Source organism: Anser anser (genome assembly GCF_964211835.1).
Source record: "Anser anser genome assembly, chromosome: Z".
In the NCBI taxonomy this organism is placed as follows: Eukaryota; Metazoa; Chordata; class Aves; order Anseriformes; family Anatidae; genus Anser; species Anser anser.
In genome coordinates this window covers 47,884,033-47,906,257 of record NC_139723.1, presented here as the reverse complement: position 1 = coordinate 47,906,257, position 22,225 = coordinate 47,884,033, and the positions used below count along the sequence as shown (strand labels likewise).

Below are 22,225 nucleotides of genomic sequence, written 5' to 3'. Positions count from 1 at the left end.
GATACTTCTGCCTGTGCCCTCCCAGTCTCGGCCACTTTTTAGTTCGGAAGACTTGCTGAGCTGGTTGTGGTATCAACTGTATCAACAGATGAGTCTCTGCTCAACTTAGCAGCATGTGCTCTGTACACATTCTAAATCAAAATAAACCGTGTATATAATAAACTCTACAGAAATTATTTTGCTCTATGTGCCAAACTTTGTGTGGTCTTTTTAAAAGCAGCCCATAGTCTAGTTTTACTAAGAAAGCCAATTTCTGAGTGTTGTATTTGCCATAAAATGTAGTTCAGAAGTCACTTGAGACAAGGAGAATATTGGAATATTTGAAGGTGTTAGAAAAGTTCATAAGCAAATGCAAATAAACACATTCATCACCAGTCCCAACACATTTTCTGTATTTTTTACGATCTCCCCAGGAACAGTGAATTCTGTACTGGAAAAGTATTTTATGCAAACAGAATACATTTTGGGGGAAAATGAAGCCAAGAGCTAGCATCTGGCACATGCGAGTGCTCCAATACATTGCTTTCTGCTCTTGACAACGCCGGCTGGAGCTCTGGTGTGTCTGGCTGGTCACTGACAGTGACTCACTCCTTTGTTTCTGATGTCAAGAAACAGATTTTCAAGTCTCAAACTGTCCCAGCAGCTGATCCCAAAAGGGAAAGAGATTTTGCCTGTTGCCCTGCAGAGTCGGAAACTTGTGCTGCCTGCAGAGAAAGCTCATTGTTTATTGTAGAATTTTGTAGCTGTGCTTGCCTAAGAAGTATCAATGGGAATCTTGGGGATTATGGAGGCAATTTACTAATTATTAAATGTTAACAAGTGATGAGACTAACTCCGTAATTTTCGTTTCAGGTTCAACTTCACATATACGGAAAACCCTGCTGCAGGCCATCTCTCAAAAGTGAAGGTGTGGAATTGTCTTTTCCAGTCACTGTTCCAAGCTATAAACCCAAATAACATTGACAGCTGCTCCACAACTCACATACAAGAAATATTTGTCAACATGTTATCAACTTCCTTACGCTGTGCCCAGACTCTCCCTTTACTGTGGAGCAAGAGAAAAGACCATTTCCACAGCACAGTGGGGGTGAAATTCCCACTTTTTCTGCTCCTTCTCCAAACCTCAAAAACTCAGATTAAACTAGGCCACAAGAACAGCTGCTTGCCAAGTTTTATCTTGGAAAACAAGGAAAATATTTATGGCTGTTGGGAACTTGGAAAAAAAAAAAGACAACTTTTCAATGTGTGATACTGAAGTAACCCCAAGTACTGAGCCAGAATTCGTATAACTGGAGTGTTCTGAAAGAGGAAAACACAAGGTCTCACACACCAGCCTTCAAAGTCTGGTCTCTAACACTACCAAGAGGCTGATCTAAGCTGACCTAGTATATGGCAGCGATCTAGGGCCAAAACTCTTCACATTCAGAATTTAGGTAGATGTTATTTCATAAGACTACTGCAAATACGCACTTTTTTTTTTCAGTTAAAAAGTGTTAATGAAGGGGGGAAATGAATAAGGTACATTATGTAAATAGTTAACTAACTTTTCTGTAGTGCACACTAGATTTTTAAGAAGGAAAAAATGTACAAAAAGCTTTAGAGAGCAATGGATACAGCATGCAACACACACACACATACAAGCAGGGCTATTCATATACATGGCTATTTCCTTGCTTTTAAAAGTGTTCTACTTTCTTTTCCACAGAAATTTATTTTCATAGGATTTTAAAAATCTGCTTGAAAAAAAGAAAAAAAAAAAGGAATTAGAGTTTGCAATACCTTTACATTTTGCAAATAAAGGAATTGTTTCCTTGTTATGGCTCAGACTCTTTGTATCAGAGAAAAGCAAAGTATAGGACTATTAACAGTCAGGAAACTGGCCTCAAGGAATACCCATGGTTGTCCTTGCAACCCTCTGGGGAGGAAAATGGCTCTGCTTTCCAGCTGTTCTCAGGAAAATGCAGACTGGTTCCAACAGGGGAAGCATACAAGGAATATTAAACCTGCCTTCCTCCTCTACATCTCTGTGCCACGTGAAACCCAGTTAGGAGAGAATTAAACTCGCAGTGCCTCACTGAAAACAAATCTAACTGTGTAACTTAGCATCCACACAGCTATGTCATGACGGAATAAACATGTAGGTACTTCTTTGTATCTCCCTGCGTAAGTACCTCAGTAATATACGAGGGCTTAATTTCTGTATCAGTTACAAGAGCAGAAAGGTAAAGGTATCAACTCAAAGTTTTGTTTATCACTGCCCAAGGGACTGCTGATGGACCACTGGATAGGAACTATTAGCACAAGCTAAATTACCTCTTGCATTAAGCTGTGTCCGCCTGCCACTGGGTGCCATAAGAAAATAATATATGGCAAAGAGGTCTGCAAATATGCAGGTCAGTGGCAGATGGAAGGCAGGCAGCTAACAAAATGCTCTGCACCTCTGTATAGATCTCTTGGCATTTAGCACTTTTTCTTTGGCATGGAGGAAATGTGTCACAAGAAGCTGCTGGCAATCCCGTATGGACAGGAAAGGAGTCCTTCAGTGCAGGATCTGAGGCAGACATGCATTCCCTGCTGACTAATTCTCGTGGTTGCCACAACTGATGATGGCACTCCCCAGTAGGCACACAACTACAGCAGACAGTGAGAGAGTTTGCTGTTGCTGGTGTGATCTGCCCAAATGCAGCTTCTCCCATCAGGGCAATTATCTTCTTTACTGGTTTGCTGAATCCCCAGGAGACAGAAAATTCTTCACATCTAAATTTCCTGTTTCTTCTAGGCACATTTTCCCTCTGAAATGTATATCCTTTCTTTTCAGGAAAAAAAAAAAAAAAGGGACAATAAAATAGTTTAGAAAATCCTCCTTATTGAAAAACAAATATGGAGCACTTTTTAAAAGATAATAGCCCGCCTTTTGGGAGTGCAAGATTGAGTTTCTGGCTACATCACTTGAGATTAACCAAACCGGGCACACTTTGACACTGGTTGCTTACTATTATCATTTATTTCTCTTGTGGAAGCAATGATGAAGAAGATTCCATCGCTTGAATTTTCAAATAAAATCAAACCTCACCTTTCTGAATGCCCTTCCACAACAGCTCAGGCAGAGATAGCCACTAGAACTCATCATCAGGATGGCCTTTTAATAAACATTAATTGAAAAGGTGAAGTATACTCTCTGCTCCAGGAAAGCCAAAACTTTGATATCAGTTTGTATATTGTGCATTGGCACAAGCGCTGCCGTAAAATTACAATTGTTGGCAGCAACACACGGAAACCCGGGCAACAAACCATGCAAACAGACAATAATCTGAGTAACGAAGTATGTAAACAAACACAAAGCGATTTCCACTTCAACCAAGCTGTACTTATCAGACAGACCTGTTTTACTGCACTTCTGTGCCAGCTGTGAAAGAAAAAAGGTGGCATACCTGAGTACAAAAACATAAAATTCAGAGGCTATTCAAGATAAGTTAAACATTTATTATGATATTCATAACTAGCCAGCCTTAGTTAACCTCTGAAAATTGTCAGATATTGAGTACAATCTTTGATGTTAAGTATAAACTTAGTTGCACAGTAAGCTGCTAGAGCAGGGGAAAATAGCAATTAATATAGAGTACTTCACTACAGTCTGCATTTCAAAATCAATTAATTTAATTAATGCTAGTTAAAAACTCAAAATATGTGTGACCACTGTAAACAACCACAAGGTCAGCTATTAGGAGTAATACTTATGTCATTAATTTGACCAGGGAATGAGTTCACATACTTAACTCCAGAATAGCAGTCTGGAGTTCAACATCCCATTTCAAGCTCATTTCTGATGGTTGCAGAAGATGTCACAGAGTGGATCCATCCTCTCCCTGCCCTCAGATTATTGCTCTTTGGCTCTGTGTGCTTGCAGACACCAGGCTATATTATAAACTAAAGATGGTGGGCAGCAGATGCAACTGGACTGGACTTGACATTTCATAGCTTATAAAATTCTCTCAACTTTCTGGTAAAATTTTAAGTTTTGTCCTTTGGCAACTCACATCCACAAAATGTTGAAGGAGCTAAAGAAATTGTAAAGCAGAGCCATGGCTGTAGATTAAGTTTAAAAACTTCATGGTGGATACCAATTCCTATTTGACCTGAACTTCTTCTTCAGCGTCCCTCTCAATGTATTTACTATAATCTAAACATCTAACACATTCAAGACTTGGGACAATGCCTGTCGCTCTAGACCCTCATCAGTGCCCCTGCAGGGCTCTATTTCTTGTGGCTTTCAGGTAGCCCAACGGATAACAGTGACCATAGGAGCACTAATGGAAACCCTACAGCAGGTTTCCCATATACATCACATAACCCCCTCAGCAACACGTGAGTAGAATCACCAGTAAAATGTACAGGGAGAACTGACTTCACCCAGACCCACCATACAGGTACAGCTTGCAAGTATATCTTTGCAGAAGATCTGACAGGCTGCCTTCTTCCATCAGCCTAGAGAAAAGCATTATTATAAGCACCATTCAGACGACCACCTTCCCCTCTCAGGGAGTTTCTTGTTCAATATGGGTCATACAGATGCTGTACAAACTAGGATGGTACAAGCACCAAATTAGGAAAGGCCTCAAGAGGGAACTTCATCTAGTGCAGTTGTCCAGCAGGCAGCAATACCATTTTCCATCAAGTTTCAAAGATTTAGTTTTGTTTTCTTTCCATAGAACAATTTGAATATTTTCAAACCATGGACTTAGTCTGAAACTTCCACTGCTCTGGGCTTCCACAGCTTAAGCTCTTCCTTTGTCTTGCACTTTCTCCCTCTCTTACAAGTAGGAAATTTCTCTCAAGAATAGTGGATTAACTTGCGAGTTGACTAATGGCACAGCACTGAATAACTAACAGAAAATTCAAAATGATCCGTCATAAAGAAATAACACAAAAACTAAACAAGTCTGGAAAGGCTATCAGAAGATCTAGCTGACCCAGCACAGGAGGAGATTATTGGGATTCCTCTGCTAGTTAAGGGCGATTGATCATTTTAACTATTTTTGGCTTCAACACCCATCAGCTGTGAAGTCTACTCCAAATTCGTGAGTGTGTTTTCATACAAAAACAAACACTGATTGCAACTCTTTGCTTCTTACCTACATGTGGTGGTCCAAGCTACACATACCACTCATCTTATTTCCATATATGACAACTTTGCTGTGCAAAGTTCTCTCTTCTTTTTCAAACAAACTACAGTTACTGCCCTAATAACTCTCCAGTTTGACACTTAGTTTAAAATAAGCAGTAGAAGTGGCTATATTTAGAGAACAATCTGGTATTGATATAAATCCTCTCATGTTTCCACTTAAGTACACAAGGATATTATTGGCTAGGAAAGAAATCCCTCTGCAAAAGGCCTCACAAGAATTAAAATTCAAAGCAATGACTAAATAGGATCTAGTTAAGATTCATGCATTTAAACTCCTGCTGCATGTTACTAAACATCAACTAATCTTATACAAAGCAAAAGCTTACATCAGCATTGCCTCGCTATAGCTATATGTATGCATATTTCGTATGTTACAAGTCATCCTACTTGAAATACTAAAGCAACAGCTTAAAATGAAGCTTTCATACAGTTATATATAAGTTTTCAAGGATGCATATGAAGACACTAATAACTGGATTTCTAACAGTAAGTACTGCGATGATGAATATGCAACTGCACATTCAGATGCAAGCCAGTATACTGACACAGACCTGTAATTAGACATTCCTCACACTGACAGAGTTTATCATTTTATATGCCCTGGACCTTTTCTTGTCTCCAAGACATATCTCTAGTGGATAAAGATCAAGTGAACTGTTTTTTTCTTGAATGTATTTATTGTTGCTATGTTAAGTATACTTTAAAAATCTGTGAACCTAGATGCTTGTATTCCCAGTTTGCATTTGTGTATGTGTATGCACACTAGCACTCAAGGCACCCTTTTCCTCCCCTTATGAAGACTTAGGAATTTAAACAACCAGAGATGAGTTTTACACTTAGGAAGACTGTAACCATAAATCTTCTGCTTACTGGGTGGGCTCAAATTTGTTCACAGCAATAGAATTATATTGTTGCCCAAGCCATGTCCCAAAGCCTGAGCAGTACTAAAAGCTCCACATTTTCTTGCTGCCTGTTTTGAATATCTTCCCCACTGAATTCTTAAGGAGAGCACCAAATTACAGGGCTCTAGAATAGAAAATCATAGAGTCACAGAGTCATAGAACAGTTTGGGTAGGAAGGGACGTTAAAGACCACCCAGTTCCAATCCCCTGCCATGGGCAGGGACACCTCCCACCAGACCAAGTTGCCCAAAGCTCCACCCAGCCTGGCCTTGAACACCTCCAGGGATGGGGCATCCACAGCTTCTCTGGGCAACCTGTTCCACTGCCTCACCACCATCACAGTAAAGAACGTCTTCATTATCACTGGAGCTTTCTCTTCTCCAGGCTGAACAACCCCAACTCCTTTAGCCTGTCTTCACAGGAGAGGTGTTCCAGCCCCTTGATCATCCTCATGGCCCACCCACTCCAACAAGTCTATGTCTTTCTTATGCTGGGGCCTCAGAGCTGAATGCAGTACTACACATGGGGTCCCCAATGACACTTAGTGTAAAGTAGAGGCAAGAGATAAAAACAATAGCATTATCCCAGCTCTGGTACAAATTTCCACTGTTTTTCTGCTGTAATCATGCAGAACAAAACTGCCTACCACCTGACGCTTGGGCACTCAGCTATGGTTTTTCTTGGATGAAATGGATGTCTCAGTCTCTACGACACTAAGTTAGTGAAGCACGGCTTGAGGCTTTTGTCTTTAAGCCCCTCTGGTTTTCTGGTTTGAGTCCCTACTTAAAAATTTAAAATTTTTGTGACTGCTTGACATAAGTGTGTACATGTTTAAGGCAGGAAATATACTTTCTGTATGCTTGGCATCCAGCATGTGGGGGAAGGAGAAAAGAACAGACTCGCTAAGAGCAAAAACAGTGATAAATAATGATAATAAATAAATACTGATAATGCAAATTAGCTTGGGGATAGATGGCCAAGGAAAATAAAGGCCTCTATTTCCAGAGCAGATGCAAGACAGACAGCACAGACAGCTACATCTGCTTCATCGCTTGCTTGAACCTATGCTCATCTGCTGGGAGCAACCCATAGCTCCTACCCACCCATTCATCTGCCTCCCTGCTGTATCCACTAAACATAGATGCCAATTAATGTCCAGGGACGTAATGCCAGCACCAAGCCTGTCGGAGTTTAAGAAGCGTTTGGACTGTGCTCTCAGTCATATGGTCTGAATTCTGATTTTTTCTCTCATGTGTCCTTAAATGAACTCAGCTCACTTTGACTAAACAGCTATGAGATGGCACTTTCAGTCAAGGTGTTTCATTTGCAGAAAGATCTACAAAGGCCGATTATATGCAACAGAAGTATTTTGCTAAACCTTCCTCAGCATAACAACTATGTCTAAAAGAGTACACAACAAAGACCAAGAAGTCTTCAAATGGAAATTACTAAAAAGTAGGAAATGATGAAGAACAGACCCTTCTGCAAAATGCAGCAGAATGCTGCATTTAGCTTATCTGTTTCCCATGAAATCTTGCAGTCATGCATTAGAGAAACTCAGCTACATGATAATCAATCCTGAAAAATACCAATAAGGAAAAAATTATCCACATCCTGTTAGTAACAATTGAGAGATCTCTTATCCAACAGGGTACCTGGAAAGAACTTTAATTCTCTCTCTCAAATGAGGTTGCAGACTTTATACACATGTACATATACTCTGTTTAATTCTTACCTTTAAAAGTACCAGAAATTCTCACATTCCCTGATGTGTATGGAGTTCTCTGCACACAAAACATGACTACAGATGGGCTTTTCTTATCTTTCACTTGAAAAAGTGAAGATACCACAGAGTCACAGAATGATAAAGGCTGGCAGGGATCTCTGTTGCCCAGGACCATGTCCAGGTGGCTTTTGAAGATCTCCAAGGAGGGAAAATGCAGTCTCTCTGGGAAACCTGTTCCAGTCCTCAGTCACCTGCATAGTAAAGTGTTTCCTGATGTTGACACGAAAGCACGTTTCAGTTTATGTCCATTGTGTGCTGTCCATGGGCACCAATAGAAAGTACCTGGCTCCGTCTTCTAGGCAGTCTCCCTTCATGTATTTCTATACACTAAAAAGGTCTGCCCTGAGCCTTCACTTCTCCAGGCTGAACAGTCGCGTATCTCTCAGCCTTTCCTCATACGAGAGATGCTCCAGTACCTTCATCAACTTTGTGGCCCATCATTGGAGTCTCTCCAGTATGTCCATGTCTCTCTTGTGGTGGGGAGCCCAGAACTGGGTGCAGTACTCCAGCCGTGGCCTCACCAGTGCTGAGGAGATTATTTCCCTCAACATCCTGGCAGCGTTCCTCCTAATGCTGCCCAAAATACCACTGGCTTTTTTTGCCACAAGAACACACTGCTGGCTCATGGCCAACTTGATACAGCAGGATCCACAGGCTCTTTTCTGCAAAGTTGTCTTCCAGCTTGTCAGTAGTGACATGCACTGGTGCCTGGGGTTGTTCCTCCGCATGTGCATGAAGTTCCCCTTATGGAACCTCATGAGATTCTTGTCAGCCCATTTCTCCAGACTGTTGAGGTCCCTGTGGAAGGTATCACAACCCTCTCACATATCAGCCACTGCTCCCAGTTTTGTGTCACCAGCACACTTGTTGAGGGTGCACTCTAACTCATCATCTAGATCATTAATGAAGCCAATAGAGTTAGTCGCAGTATTGATCCCTCAGCTATAGCTCTAGTTACTGGCCTCCAGATGGACATTGTGCCACTGACCACCACCCTCTGAGCTTGGCCATTCAGCCAGTTTTCAATCCACCTTACTGTCTGCTCATCACCCAACCCATACTTCATCGGCTTCTCTGTGAAGAACTCCTCTGTGAAGAACTGTGAAGATACTTAAAGTCAAACAACAACAGCGACAAAACAAAAAAATAAAAACCAGAGAACTTCCAGGTGCAAAAATATGCAGTATGTGCTAAAAGTATTCAAAAAGTTTCAAATTAAGACTGGAAGCCCTCTTTCCCTGTTCTTCAGTTTCTCATTGCATAGAATGCCACAGCCTCAGCAGCTAAGTTTCCAGTTAATTCATCATCAAAAGAAGCCGGGACTTCATATTTCTAAACTGGTTACAACTAAAGTGCCTTAGTACACCAAGACAGAAATCATTTTTCTCCACTTTGAAAACAGTTGTGAAGTATGCCTTTGACCGTTTCTACTGTTCACCTGCGGCACACATCCAGTGAACGAGCAGCCATGCCACAAGGCAGATCTACTTCTACATCCCCCACACCTTGGCTGCAGCTCTTGTTGCTTTCCCCGTAATATAGAATTATTGAATCACAGAAATCATTCAGGTTGGAAAAAGACCTCTAAGATCAAGTCCAACCTTTAACCTAGCACTGCCAAGTCTACCACTAAACCATGTCCCTAGGCACTACACCTATATATCTTTTGAATACCTCCAAGGATGGTGATTCAACTATATCCCTAAAGCAACTACACCTCTAAGAATATAGTCTTGCAAATATCAACAGCACTAAAAACAATAATAGTAATCTCTGTTGCCTCAGAGAGAGTTTTAAATACAGAACACAATGATTATTTCTACCCTCCCTTATGAGAGGGTACATTTCTTTAACAGAAAATGAAGCAGATTTTCCTGCTGTCTTTTCCTATTGTATTTTCCTCCATTCAGATTTTCTAGATTAGCCCTTAGCACCCAACTCTGTATTTATGCATATTCTCTACAGTACGTATCTGAACTTCAGCAAACCAAGATATTTCTGAAACAGAAAAAGCATATCAGCAGCAGCTCAAAAATCCAAATGCTAGCCAAAGTTTTCTGGCTGGGATGATGTTATACCCAGTCATAGCAATAAAGCTGTGCCATCCAAGATCTGCCAACATCTGAAACAGGAAACAGAGTCAGGGAAAAGTCAGAATGTTATTTATAACTCCCCGAGAAAGTCAGCATTATTGATTTCCAAAGAAAATATGCCACAAACCTTATCATTCTTTTACAATATATACATATATAAAGAAAGGAAAAAATAAGGCAGAACTCATGGGTTTTAAATCTGACAGGCTCAGGCACATTCTCTCTCCTGAGGGGAGGAGATTCCTGTGAGGTTTAGTGGTATGGCACAATAGCCACATAAACAGAGAAAAATATCTATTGTCCACTCAGACTTTCCACAATATTTCTCAAACATATCTTAACCCCATCCCATGCAATGAAGAGTTTGTGTTCCTCCTGTTATAGCTCCTGGGTCTACGGTTTCCTTCCACCCTGCTATTCTCAGATTATGCCCAGAAGAACTGATGACTTCTCTGCAACACACTGGAAAATAATTAGAGTACTTCAGTTTATCACAGCACAAAAAAAACATGAAATATGTTCCCAAAGGACTTCCCAGAGCTCCCAATACCCATGAAGATTTTAACTCAGTAGTGACTTTGTTTTATGGCTATCTATATGAATATGAGACTAGCCTGGATTCTCATAGCCAGGCACCAACCTCATCATCTACCTCAGGAGTGAAGAGAGAGCCATAAAATCCCAATGGCATCCTTTCCATATTTCACAGCCCCCTATTCCAAACAGTATTCATCCTGCCTGCTGACAACAACCTTATTCAGTGGGTTTCTCAAATCATGCTCATGATAGCTACTGAAATGAAAATAAAACAAAAAACAACAACAACAAAAACTCTACATGTTCCAGGCTGGAAGAAATACAGCTCAGCAACTGTAAAATGGGCCTATGAAAGGAGACACATTCTCATTGCAAGATCTACTAGTGAATCAGAGAGTGACACTGGAAAGTTTAGTTTATCCATCTCTACATCTGATGTAGAGATGAGTAAGTGTTCACCATGACTAAGTGCTCTTAAAAGCTTTTTGAAGCACTTAGAGCTTTATTGAAGTGTTTACATAGTTAATCTAAATTTTGTTCTTAGATACAGTGTATTAAAACATGATCTTTAGAGTTATTATCAGAAAACAATGAAATACCCTGCTTATTCACAGAGCGAGTAGGAGGACTGTCTGGCCTCCTTGCCTTCTAGACCTGACTTTTTACCACAAATACATCTCCTTAAAAACTGAATATGATATCATTCACACTGTGACACCGTTGTCACACAGAAGTTTGCTTTGACCTCTGTCCAACCTGAGTGCTAGACAAGGCAGCAGTCATACCCTCAAATCAGTTTTGGTCAATTGTTGTGATGTAACAGCAAAAAATTAAGAATCGGTGGAGAATGACTTCCTTTGAAAACTACATCTCACTATGGGTTTCTGTACAACAGATGTAATCTGCCCTTTTCTGAAGCTCTTCCAACATTTTTAATACGAAATACTGTTTAAGGTCCAGCAAATGTGAAGAAACACCTGCAGTCATAATAGATTCTCTTTAAGTATTTTAACTGTTTGCTAATTAAAAACTGGGAAGTCTGTGTTTTCTAAAAGACTTTGATTTCAAATGGAAATCTAATTGCTATGATTCATGGATCTTTTCATACTAGGACTTGTAAGCTTTTCAGAACAGAACAACATGTTAGCAACATGCAGCTCACACTTTATCAGAGAATACATCTATTTAAAACAGCTTCCACAGTACACCAACACAATTACCCAAATTACAGGAGTTGTCTAATAAGCTGACCTTGAGCCATGTCTGCCAAAAGAAAATGTGTTGCAGGAACAGCTACATAGTCTAGGGAGAAATAATCTGTTTATCAAAGAGCATTTTTAAGGTGGCATGCACTATATTGTTACATAATATTTTAGGAATCTTTGTCTTTATTATCATTCAAGAAAGAGCTATAATAATCAGACTTGAATCTTTGGCTGACTGGAACCATGGGGAGATACAGGGCAAATGATGATCACTCTCTTAAATGAGAGTAATAAAATATGTTCAAATGATACAGAGGCTTCAAAGCAATCAAAGCATTGTATGAAGTTACATGGATGACTACACTGCCCTTTTATCTGGCCTTCTGTTACACTACTGTTACAAAGTTATATTAAGACAATGAAAACTGAAAGATTAAAGGAAAATATCCATTTTTAAGCATATATTCTTCAGATGTGACCTTCTTGAGAAGGTTTGACCTTGTCTGATAGATTTAATCAGTCATCCAAATAGCATTGCCTGTACTGCTCTTGCAAATGGTGGCTGAGGATGAAAAATCTCAGAATATAATACTACAGAACTGCAAAAAAAGGATGAAAAGTAGAAAGGAAGGCAGACAGGAAGGCAGGCGGGAAGGAAGGAAGGGGGGATGAAGGCAGGAAGGGAGGAAGGAAGGCAGGAAGGAGGGAAGGAGGGAAGGCAGGAAGGAGGGAAGGCCAAAAAGCAGGAAGGCAGGAAGGCAGGAAGGCAGGAAGGAAGGAAAGAAGGAAGGGGAACAAGACAAGTAACTGTCACTTCATTTGGCTTATTTTTTCAACAAGTTTTTAAAGTTTCCCACTCAATATCATTCTGTATATGACTATTAGAACATTTTCAGGATGATTCTGTTACAATTCTGCACAGAATCTAAACCATACAGAAAGTGAACAAGTTTTTTTTTGTTCCTAGTAGAAATGCTTCTGAAAAATCTGTGGTAATCCTTCCATGCAAGTACAAATTTTTTTCCTCACTCACTACAGATCTTGACCCTTGTTGACTTCATAATTTATTGTGGAATTTGAGAGTTCTGAAAATACTTCCCCTTCTGTCCAAAAAATGAACTGGCAAATGGTTGGCTTTCCTCTTCTTTTTCAAGATAATTACCTATGTAGAGTAATAAGCTCAATGACCACAAAGCGGTTTATACTGCCTGTCAGCAGTTTCACTGATTGCCTGTATATAAAAACTCATGCCATGCATGCAGCCTGAAATTGCAAGAAAGAAACTTTAGTTCAAATTGTTTAAATCTTACATTTTTTCAGAAAACTGAAAACATTTCTAGCTGTTTTCAGCAAATGATTTTACAGATTTGTGCATGTATTTTGTCAGTTTCAACAATATGTACAAGGTCAATATCCATCCAGTTTCACAGAATCTCAGAATTGTAGGGGACCTCAGGAGATCATCAGGTCCAACCCCCCTGCCAAAGCAGGTTCCCTAGAACAGGTTGTCCAGGCAGGTGTCCAGACGGGCCTTGAATATCTCCAGAGAAGGAGACTCCACAACCTCCCTGGGCAGCCTGTTCCAGTGCTCCATCACCCTCACTGTGAAGAAGTTCTTTCGCATGTTGGTGTGGAACTTCCTGTGATCCATTTTGTAGCCATTGCCTCTTGTCCTGTCCCCACAAACCACTGAAAAGAGGTTGGCCAAATCCCTCTGTCTCCCACACTTACAATATTTGTAAACATTGATAAGATACCCTCTCAGTCTTCTCAAGGCTGAACAGACCCAGGTCTCGTAGCCTTTCCTCATAGGGAAGATGCTCCAGGCCCCGTATCATCTTTGTGGCCCTCCGCTGGACTCTCCAGGAGATCCCTGTCTTTTTTGTACCGGGGAGCCCAGAACGGGACACAATACTCCAGCTGTGGCCTCACCAGGTCTGAGCAGTGGGGGAGGATCACCTCCCATGACCTGCTGGCAACACTCTTCTGAATGCAGCCCAGGATACCGCTGGCCTTCTTGGCCACCAGGGCACACTGCTGGCTCATGGTCAACGTGTCGTCCACCAGGACCCACAGGTCCTTCTATTTCCTATCCAGTTTATTACAGAAGCTGAAAATATATTGTTTAAATATTCTTAAAATATATTATATTATATATATAATTATTATATATATATTAATAAATTGAAATTGTATTTTATTAATATATTTAATTAATATAGTAAGATCTAATATTGCTAGTAATGGAGAACAAAAACACACAAAGGTAGACGAATTTCCTATTACTGGTCTCTATCCTTCCCCATCAGTCAGCCACAGCAGCTGTGACTTCAGGCAGGAAGTCATGCCTCACACTCCAATGTTCAAATGAGACAAGCCCAGATCCTGCAGCCTCTCGAACAGACTCTGGGCATGGTCACCTTGCCTACACACACAAGCTGCAGTGGTGTGACACTGGTCTCTCTGGGCAGGTTGTGCAACCGACACACACACTTGCATTGTAACTTAAAGCTAGCCCAGGTAACGTCCGAATGAGCTGGTCTTATATGGATTGGCTGCTGGTTTATGTTGCTGCATTGGTGGTAGAGAACCATACAAGTTGTCCCATCCTAGTAGTGAATTACAAACCTTCTTACTCAAAGGGAATCAGTTTTCCTCTGGGTTGCATGCCAATTATTTTTTGACAGAGTTGCTTTGACCTACATCACCTCTCCTAAACATTCTTTTGACCTCATCCAGTTTTTTGTCTCTCTTTTTTTTTCCAAATTCTAGTGGTATATTTTACCTATTTTCAGTTGTTTCCAAGCTAATTAAAGTCTAGCCCATTGTCAGCAGTTGCAGGTATATTCATTAAACAAGATTTTTTTAACAGCTGTCCTCCCTCTCTTGTCCTCCACAGCTCGGTGTAAAATACACTAAAATAGTTCGTTGATTCTCTAAGTGCTGAATCACTAACAGCTGTAAGCGAAAATACACTTCTGAAGACATTTCTGTCCTGTGGAGGAGGAGGAATGCTTTGAAACTCATCTCTCATGCAGTGATTCACTGATAACAACTTAGGATTTGTTTGTTCTCCCATGAAAATGGAAAGCCAAAACTTATCAAAAGTCTCATGCACAGCCAGCTGATGATGAAGACCTCCATGAATGTGAAGTACACTTGGCCATCTTTTTCCACAAGATGATCAAAAAGCATACTAATAACCCTTATTTGGACATAGTCCAACATAAATGCTATTACTCAGAAGCCAAGGACAGGAAGCTATACCTGGGCGAGCAAAATGTCCTATTCATGTCTGAAGACAAGGGTGAGGCTGGAACAAGGCTGAATCCTACTCATATATAGTACTATTAATCTGCTGTTGACAGACTGAGCAAGAGATAGGACAAAAAAAAAGAGAGAGAGAGAGCTGTTAAGAGAAGAATAGCAGCTGAGCAGTCAAAGTGAAACGCACAGGAAACACAGCACCAAAGGTAAAGGAGAAATAAGAAGAATGGGAGAGTCTGAATGTCGCAGAAGTATGTGAAAGTGTCCTCTTTTTTTTCCCTCAGCAGTGACTGGAAAGGAGAGTTGTCACTCAAAATGCAATTATTTTGGCCATAAAGACAAACATTTAAATTATCAGGTCAAGAGAAAACAGACCATGTGCCAGGCCTTCGGGCTTCTCCGCTCTGCAAAGTGGCATTCAGTGAAGAGATGCCCAGGCTACAAAAATGGGGGACCCAAAACAACAAGCTCACATGGCAGGGTGGATTCACCAGCTGAAAACCTTGCCAGTGAGCTAGCATATGGTATGCCATCCTGGTGCTGCTGCAGCTAGGTACAAGCTGGTGCAAGTCTCCCTAAATTACCCTACTTTACTCCCAGTTACACAGTTATCGTGAACTTGTCTCATCTGAGGATTGCATAAAGGCAGAGATATTACAGAGACACCTTAACATTTCATACTGCCCCATGTACAGGAAAGTACTGCAGGTAGATGTAAAGAAAACTGAGACTACTGACGAGCCAATGTATCTGCCAGTGGGTTTGTCGCTGAGCAAGAGGTAGTACATATCAGACATGAACTGTGTTTGCTGTGCAGCAACATCTAGGACCACTACTAATGACCTGTTTCATTACTCCATGTGTTACATCCAAATGATGTGGCATTCAGGATAACAGAGCTTAGGTCAGAAAAGGTCAGTTTTAAGTCATATGGCACAGCTGTGAATGCAAGCTATTTAAATGGTATGCGTGCCGTGTTTAGATTAGAGATTCTGTACGCTACTGCTCTCGTGCCTGGGTTACTTGATGCCCTGGAAGAGTGGTCTGCCGCTTGAAATTATTTTCCATCTCAAAACCATTTTAAAGTGTATCTAAATGACAAGTACGTCCCAAAAGGTAGTGTCAGTTTCCTGACACTGTTGCTCAAGATGTTGCTAGCTAACCTGCTTACTGTAAACCATTACCTGACTGATGCTCATTTAAAGTATATCACAGAAACAGAGCCTTGGACTGGTGCAGCAAAATGCAGGCATAATTTATGGAGAAGAAAACCAGGCAATTTTTAAATATGTTGTAATTTATTACATCCCTTTTCTGAATGAAAACTTCTCTTTTAGGGATGGGACCCTTTGGAGTACCACAGAAAGAGAAAATGTTATTCTAAAACTCTGAAGTGCATGTTATTAAAAATATATCCATGGAAACATGAGATTTGAAGTAATTTACACTTCCAGAATTTAAAAAGGAAAGCAACACACGTTATTTAGAGCAGTCAATGAGCCTAAGAGATGAATTATGGCTATATCAACTACCAGTCACAGCCTCAGCAGCTCAGTACCGCATAGCTCACTATACATCAACAGTGAAAGTTGTTTGACAACACTGCACAGAAGAGCAATGGTGATAAGGAGACAACTGTACAAAAACTACTGACACTACTACTAAAATAGCTCCAGGTCCACTGCAGCTGGCAGCGCATGGGCACATTTAACAAAGATCACATGCTTTTCAGAGCACTTTGCTGGGATAAAAAGGCTCTCTTCCCTGTAGTTTGCAGGGGTAACAGACACATTTCTTACCTAACGCTTAAATCTAGGCAAACAGATGTAGCACAACAAACCCTCTGAGGGCAAATTTGAGCTGACAGCCCAAATACACATTAATTCTTGCACTATTAAAATGGTCCCCATTAAAATAAAGGACGATTGAGAACAAAATATACCCACAGACACAGGTACACAAAATACTGCACAGCTATTCTTGGTAAAAATATAAACAGACCATCCAGAGTCACAAAAGAGATGTGCCGTGGTTATTGTGTCTAATGAAACTTATTTACAATATTGCCGTGAGCAGGATGTTCTTACAGTCAGGTTATGGCTTGCTCTGCGCTGGACAGAGGTGGGACAAAAGTAAAAAAGGCCCAGCCCAGCCCTGCAGAATGGCTGGGACAGGCTGGAGACCGTGTTTCCTGCTCCCATTTCAAGCAGCTTTACTTACTACTCTGCTCTGGTTTATTGCCTATTACATATGTTATCTTTGTTTTAAAGCACAATAAAAGAAAGTAGTCTTATGCTTGGTAAAGAGGATCATTACATTTACAAAAGACATGTGCATTATGAAATAGTACCTGATCTGGTTAAACAAAATCTCAAGATCATTTGATGAGATCCTACCTCATGAAGCTTTACACTATGCATTAAAATTAACTATGTCTTTCCCTCACAACTCATCTCTAATTCTGACACATCCACTGCTGACACAGAAGTAAGTGTCTGTGGAAGCTGGCCACTACACTTCTGCAAAGCTCTGTGCCCCAGCATAACTGGGCACGAACTCATTCTAAATTTACCCATGGATGTTTGTGGTGAGTGGCATGGTATTCCAGCTGTCCTAAAATAGCACAGTGGTGATGAATACAGATCTGCTTTCTAAGTTTCTCATCACTTAATTGACTCCAACGAGTTTTTTCACTGTCTTATACCTAGTTTTTATTATTGTTATTATTTTTTTTTTTTGATACATAAACTTCCTGTTCAGAGGACTCATGAATTAAGAAATATTTATTCTAGAATGGGATCATACCTACTTCTCTGAAGCTAAAGTGGCCCATTGACATCTTGGTTTATCTATGCTACTAAGTGACGTAAAGTCTTCAGAGTTTATTGCTCCATCCATCATACCTGCACACATTCATCTTCTGCTCATCAGGTTTCAGATGCATGCTCTACATGATGCAGCCCTTTTCCAGAGCAGCCACATCACATGCTTCTTGTGTAGCTGTTATCCTACAAACACCTCCCTCATGAAGCACACCATGTTTGCATGGGATTTCCCCATTCTTCCCACAATGTACACTGAAAGCAGAACTAGCACATTAGGAAACATGCTGCCACAAGCATGATGCTATATTTACCCAGCCTGGGCTCTGGACCTCAGCTGGGCATGCCTCTCAGTCATAGGTAAGATTGCAAGAAATCTGTATCCTCAGCTATTTCTAATTTTTTACATTTTCCTTTGCGCAGTGATTGTCTGCTAAAAACTTTTACCATTCTAAAATGTGAATACTGGAGAGGTTGGCAGATGACTGACTCAAAAAGCTAACGCCTAAAGACAGTATCTTGGTGGTCAGACTTGAAGGCCCTTTTCCTGAATTCAGAGCCACATGAGAGAGCATGAGCTTACAGAGGGTTTCAGTGAAGCAGAAGTTTATGGGAACACAGATCCATTGGACAGATATTAAGGGAAGATGTCCTAATCATTTCTTGTGTAGCTGGTATCCTACAAACACCCCCTTTGTTAGGGCCCAATTCAGCAGTTCTGAGTAAAACAGAAGAGCTATCCATTTTAGCATTGAGCATTTTTGTTTTGATTTTCTTTTTTCACTTACACAAAAATGGACCCTTAAAAGTCAGTCAACTACAGGTGTCAAAGCTTCAGCTAAAAAAAAAAAAAAAAACTTTCCAATTATATAAACTATACTATTAAACAAACAAAGGTCTCTTTCCCCATTACTACCAGAATACTAAAGAGAAGCCAGAGATATTTATAAAAAAAACTAGTCCAACCTTAGAAACCTGCTGGTTTTAGTGGGAATGCACAGCTGTAAACAAAAGCAAAATTCAGCCTCCTACTTCCTACCTGTGCCTGGCCGTTCAGAAGATACTGGCTTCCTTGGCAACAGGGCAAAAAACTTTCAAGTATGGAGTGGAAATTTCTGGGCAGGATTTTAGTTATATTTACATCATCTTGACAGTTTGGCACAGGACCACACTACTGAGAGATTTATAAGATGAAAGAATTTACACTGCAAGTCAGATAATCCCTAGAAGAGATTTGCTCTGTATATAACTATATTCCAAATCATATTTTAAAATTATAAAACAATTTTGAAGCAATGCGAGGAGACGTGGAACAATTCAAAGCTAAGCTGCCACTCCTATCCTCAACTTCCTCTGTTGTACCAGCAGATTGCCACACGCACATACACTGACCTGCAAATACCAGAGCCTGGCACTACAAAAGAAGCACAATTTTACTAAGTAAAAGAGTAAAAGAGACTTGGTTTGCACACCTGCCACATAGATCTGCATCGTTTAGATTTACAGTTATGTGAATGCATTTCCAAAGAGGATAATACTTTGTGTGCCAAACGTTTGCATGGAATGACATACTATGATTAAATATCAGACTGCAGAAAAAGGGTTTATAATGGAAATACTGACAGTATACAGATTAGGAGTGCTGGTATGCCACATGTCCTCCCAGAGCATGACAGTTCAGTTATATCTCTCTGAAAAACAAGATCTACAGTGACAGAAGCTTAGCAGTAGTATTAGCCTCTGGTATGCTGATGGTCAAACGCAAGAAGCAAACTACAACAACCAAAGTACGGTTCTGCAGGCCAAAAAATGCCGGCTGTTGATGATCCAAACCTCTGACAAAATTTCCCTGTTTTCTGAAGCACTGTAGCATGAATGGGCACAACACTGTGCTCACTTATCTCTGTAGATACTGCTCCCAGCGTCCCACAGCCCCATGGAGCTGAACCAGTACCCTGACCGTGTGGCTTCCCATTAATCATGAGCGGTGCTGCTGCCGAGCCGGGTGGCTTGAACGGGCATGAGGTTAACAGGCACAGCAGGGAAAGCAGAGATGGGCACTAAATTTTCAGTAGTATCCTCAAAAGTGCAGGAAAACCTACGTATCTTTAAATAAACGAGAAGACAAGAATTATTTTAACGGGAAATTGAGACATCTTCACAGCCTGTTCTCAGTTGGCACTCTCTGGGCATTCCCAAACACTAATGACTAATGATTAGGGTGACTTGCTTTGCGTATGTGGGAACTTTAAAAAAAAAAAAAAGGCACAAAAAAAGCTCATTATAAACTGAGTGACAAGTAGAATGACCAGTCTGGACCATCCTGCTTTGAATGGCGCACTGACAAGGAGTGATGGAGGGTGTCAACCTCTTTGGTACCTGTACTCACCTCTACGTTATTCTTGGTGCTTGCTTTGGAGCTTAGGAACGTTTGAAGCCCATAGTTCCTTTTACTGTGTGAATGCAACTTTCACTTTATGTATGACATTATGGCCATAAAATAATCAAAAGCAATTAAAAAAAAAAAAAACAATGCCCAGTTATAACAACATTGTGTTTATATTTGTTTATCTTGTTTGCTCACATTGGTTCTGTCAAAAGTAGGAGCCTACACTAAAAACTTACCAGGTAAGAGCTACAGTTGCAAGGAAATTCTGAATATCACCTGAAATTTGTTCCTTTGAATGGCAGGCAGTCTCAATAAAGTCTAATACAACTTGAAATGGTAATGCATGTTTCCTATTGAACTGTAGGTACCATAAAGTGGATTAAAGCCTTAATACAGTAAAGATACTCTTCATGCAGGTTGCCTTTTGCCCTGAAAATGCACCCACTTCTACAGCAGAGCCCAAGATACACTTAGGGAAAAAGCGGTGCTGCTCAGCAGGAATTTGACAGATGTGTGGGGTTTGGAGGTGGCAGGGTTTTGTGTTTTGTTTTGTTTTGTTTTGTTTTGTGGTGTTTTTTTTTGGTCTTTGATAAGCCTCCTATTCCCGACAGGGACCGAGAGCCGAGGCAGGGCTGTTTCAGAGGCATCCCGCGGAGAGCGGCGGCGGAACCTGCGCGGGGCGGCGCGCACCTCCGCGGGGCGCACGGCGACACGGGGCGAGCGGGGACCCGGGGCTTCCCCGGGGGGGCTTCCCCGCTCCGGCCCCGGCAGCGGGATGCCGGCAGCGCCCCGAGGGGGAGGTCAGCGTGCCGGGGTGCCAGCGGCGCCCTTACCTTCGCCGTGCAGCGCCCAGGGCAGATGCGCGAAGTCCCACTCGTATCCGCAGGCGCTGTCCTCAAAGGCGCACGACCCGGGCGAGAGCAGGGCGGCCCCCGCCAGCCGCAGAGCTGCAAAGGGACAAAGCCAGCCCCGGTCACGGCACGGCCGGCTCGGGGGTTGGGGGGGCTCGGGCTCCGCTCCTCCCCGCCCCCCCACCCCCCCCCGCGGGCAGCGCCCCCCAGACCCCTGCCCGGCCGCCGCTTACCGTGCGCGGCGAGGAGGCAGAGCCGCAGCATCTTCGGCGCCGGGGGAGCCGGGGCTGGCGGCGGCGGCGGGGCGGGAGCGCGGCGGGGCGGGGAACGAGCGGGGCGGCGGCGGGACCCAGCCCCGGATCGGGGCGGGGGGGGCTCGGGTCGTGTCGGGGACGGGGGCGCCGCAGCCCCCGGGGGCGACCCGCTGGGTGGGAGCGAGCTCCGAGGAGGGGGGGGGCGGTCCCGGTTTTCGGGCACCGCGAGCGGAGCCCGGCTGTGCCTCGCTTTCCTCCCCCGCCGGGTATTTATGCCGCTCGGTGCGGTGCCCCCTCGCACCCGTCTGCGGAGGACAAAGCGGCTCCCACCCCCTGTGCCGCCCCGGCCCGCCCTGCCCCTCTGCTGCCCCGCAGGGCTGGCCGCCCCTTCTGGTACCCCGCTCCTCTGGGACCTCCGCCTCTGGGCTGTCCCCGTCGGGGAAAAGTTTCCTCCTCGCCGCCACCCCGAATTTCCCCTCTCTGGCGTGCGCCCCGCGGCTCTCACCTGCACCCGGGCACGCACCGCTGGGCACGGGAACGGCGCAGGGCACACACACACACGGGGCTTTTCTTCAGCCCTCGTGGAAAATGCGCTGTCTGCACTGCAGCCTGCACAGGCTGCTTCAGTTACGTGGCTTTTACTTTTCTTATTGTTGGCAAATTCCGGCGTGCAACGCCGGTTTTAAAAGGCTCCTAGCAAAGGCACACGAACCCGGTAAAAATATCTCTTGCAACCGGTGATCCCTAAATGCATCCCTAAATAACTGTCATGTAGCCTCTAATACACTTGTCATAAAACCATTCCTGAATCCCATGCGGTATCTAGAACCTTTCCCCTTAAATTGACAGGGGCACTGCCTCCCCGTAACCGTGCTAACAGCCTCGGTGGTGATATCTTGCACAATCGCTCCAGCCCTCACACAGTTCATACCTG

The 22,225-nt window shown here is 42.4% G+C and overlaps 1 protein-coding gene across 3 annotated transcripts in view; it reads right to left on the bottom strand.

Annotated features, from left to right (window-relative positions):
- MAMDC2 (MAM domain containing 2) overlaps positions 1-22,126 on the bottom strand; it is a 68,826-nt gene extending 46,700 nt beyond the window's left edge. Inside the window, exons 1-2 of one of the 3 annotated variants that reach the window (XR_014576761.1) lie at positions 21,271-21,747; positions 21,020-21,133 (exon numbers count right to left, since the gene is read on the bottom strand). Coding sequence is in view for 1 of the 3 variants with exons in the window: in XM_083817740.1 (XP_083673866.1) it covers positions 21,020-21,133; positions 21,271-21,301 (145 nt within the window). In the remaining 2 variants the exon portion in view is untranslated. Of the gene's footprint in view, positions 1-21,019; positions 21,134-21,270; positions 21,748-21,796 lie in introns of those variants that run through there. The other 2 variants (XM_083817742.1, XM_083817740.1) reach the window with 2 other exon arrangements.
- Between the last annotated feature and the right edge of the window lie 99 nt (positions 22,127-22,225).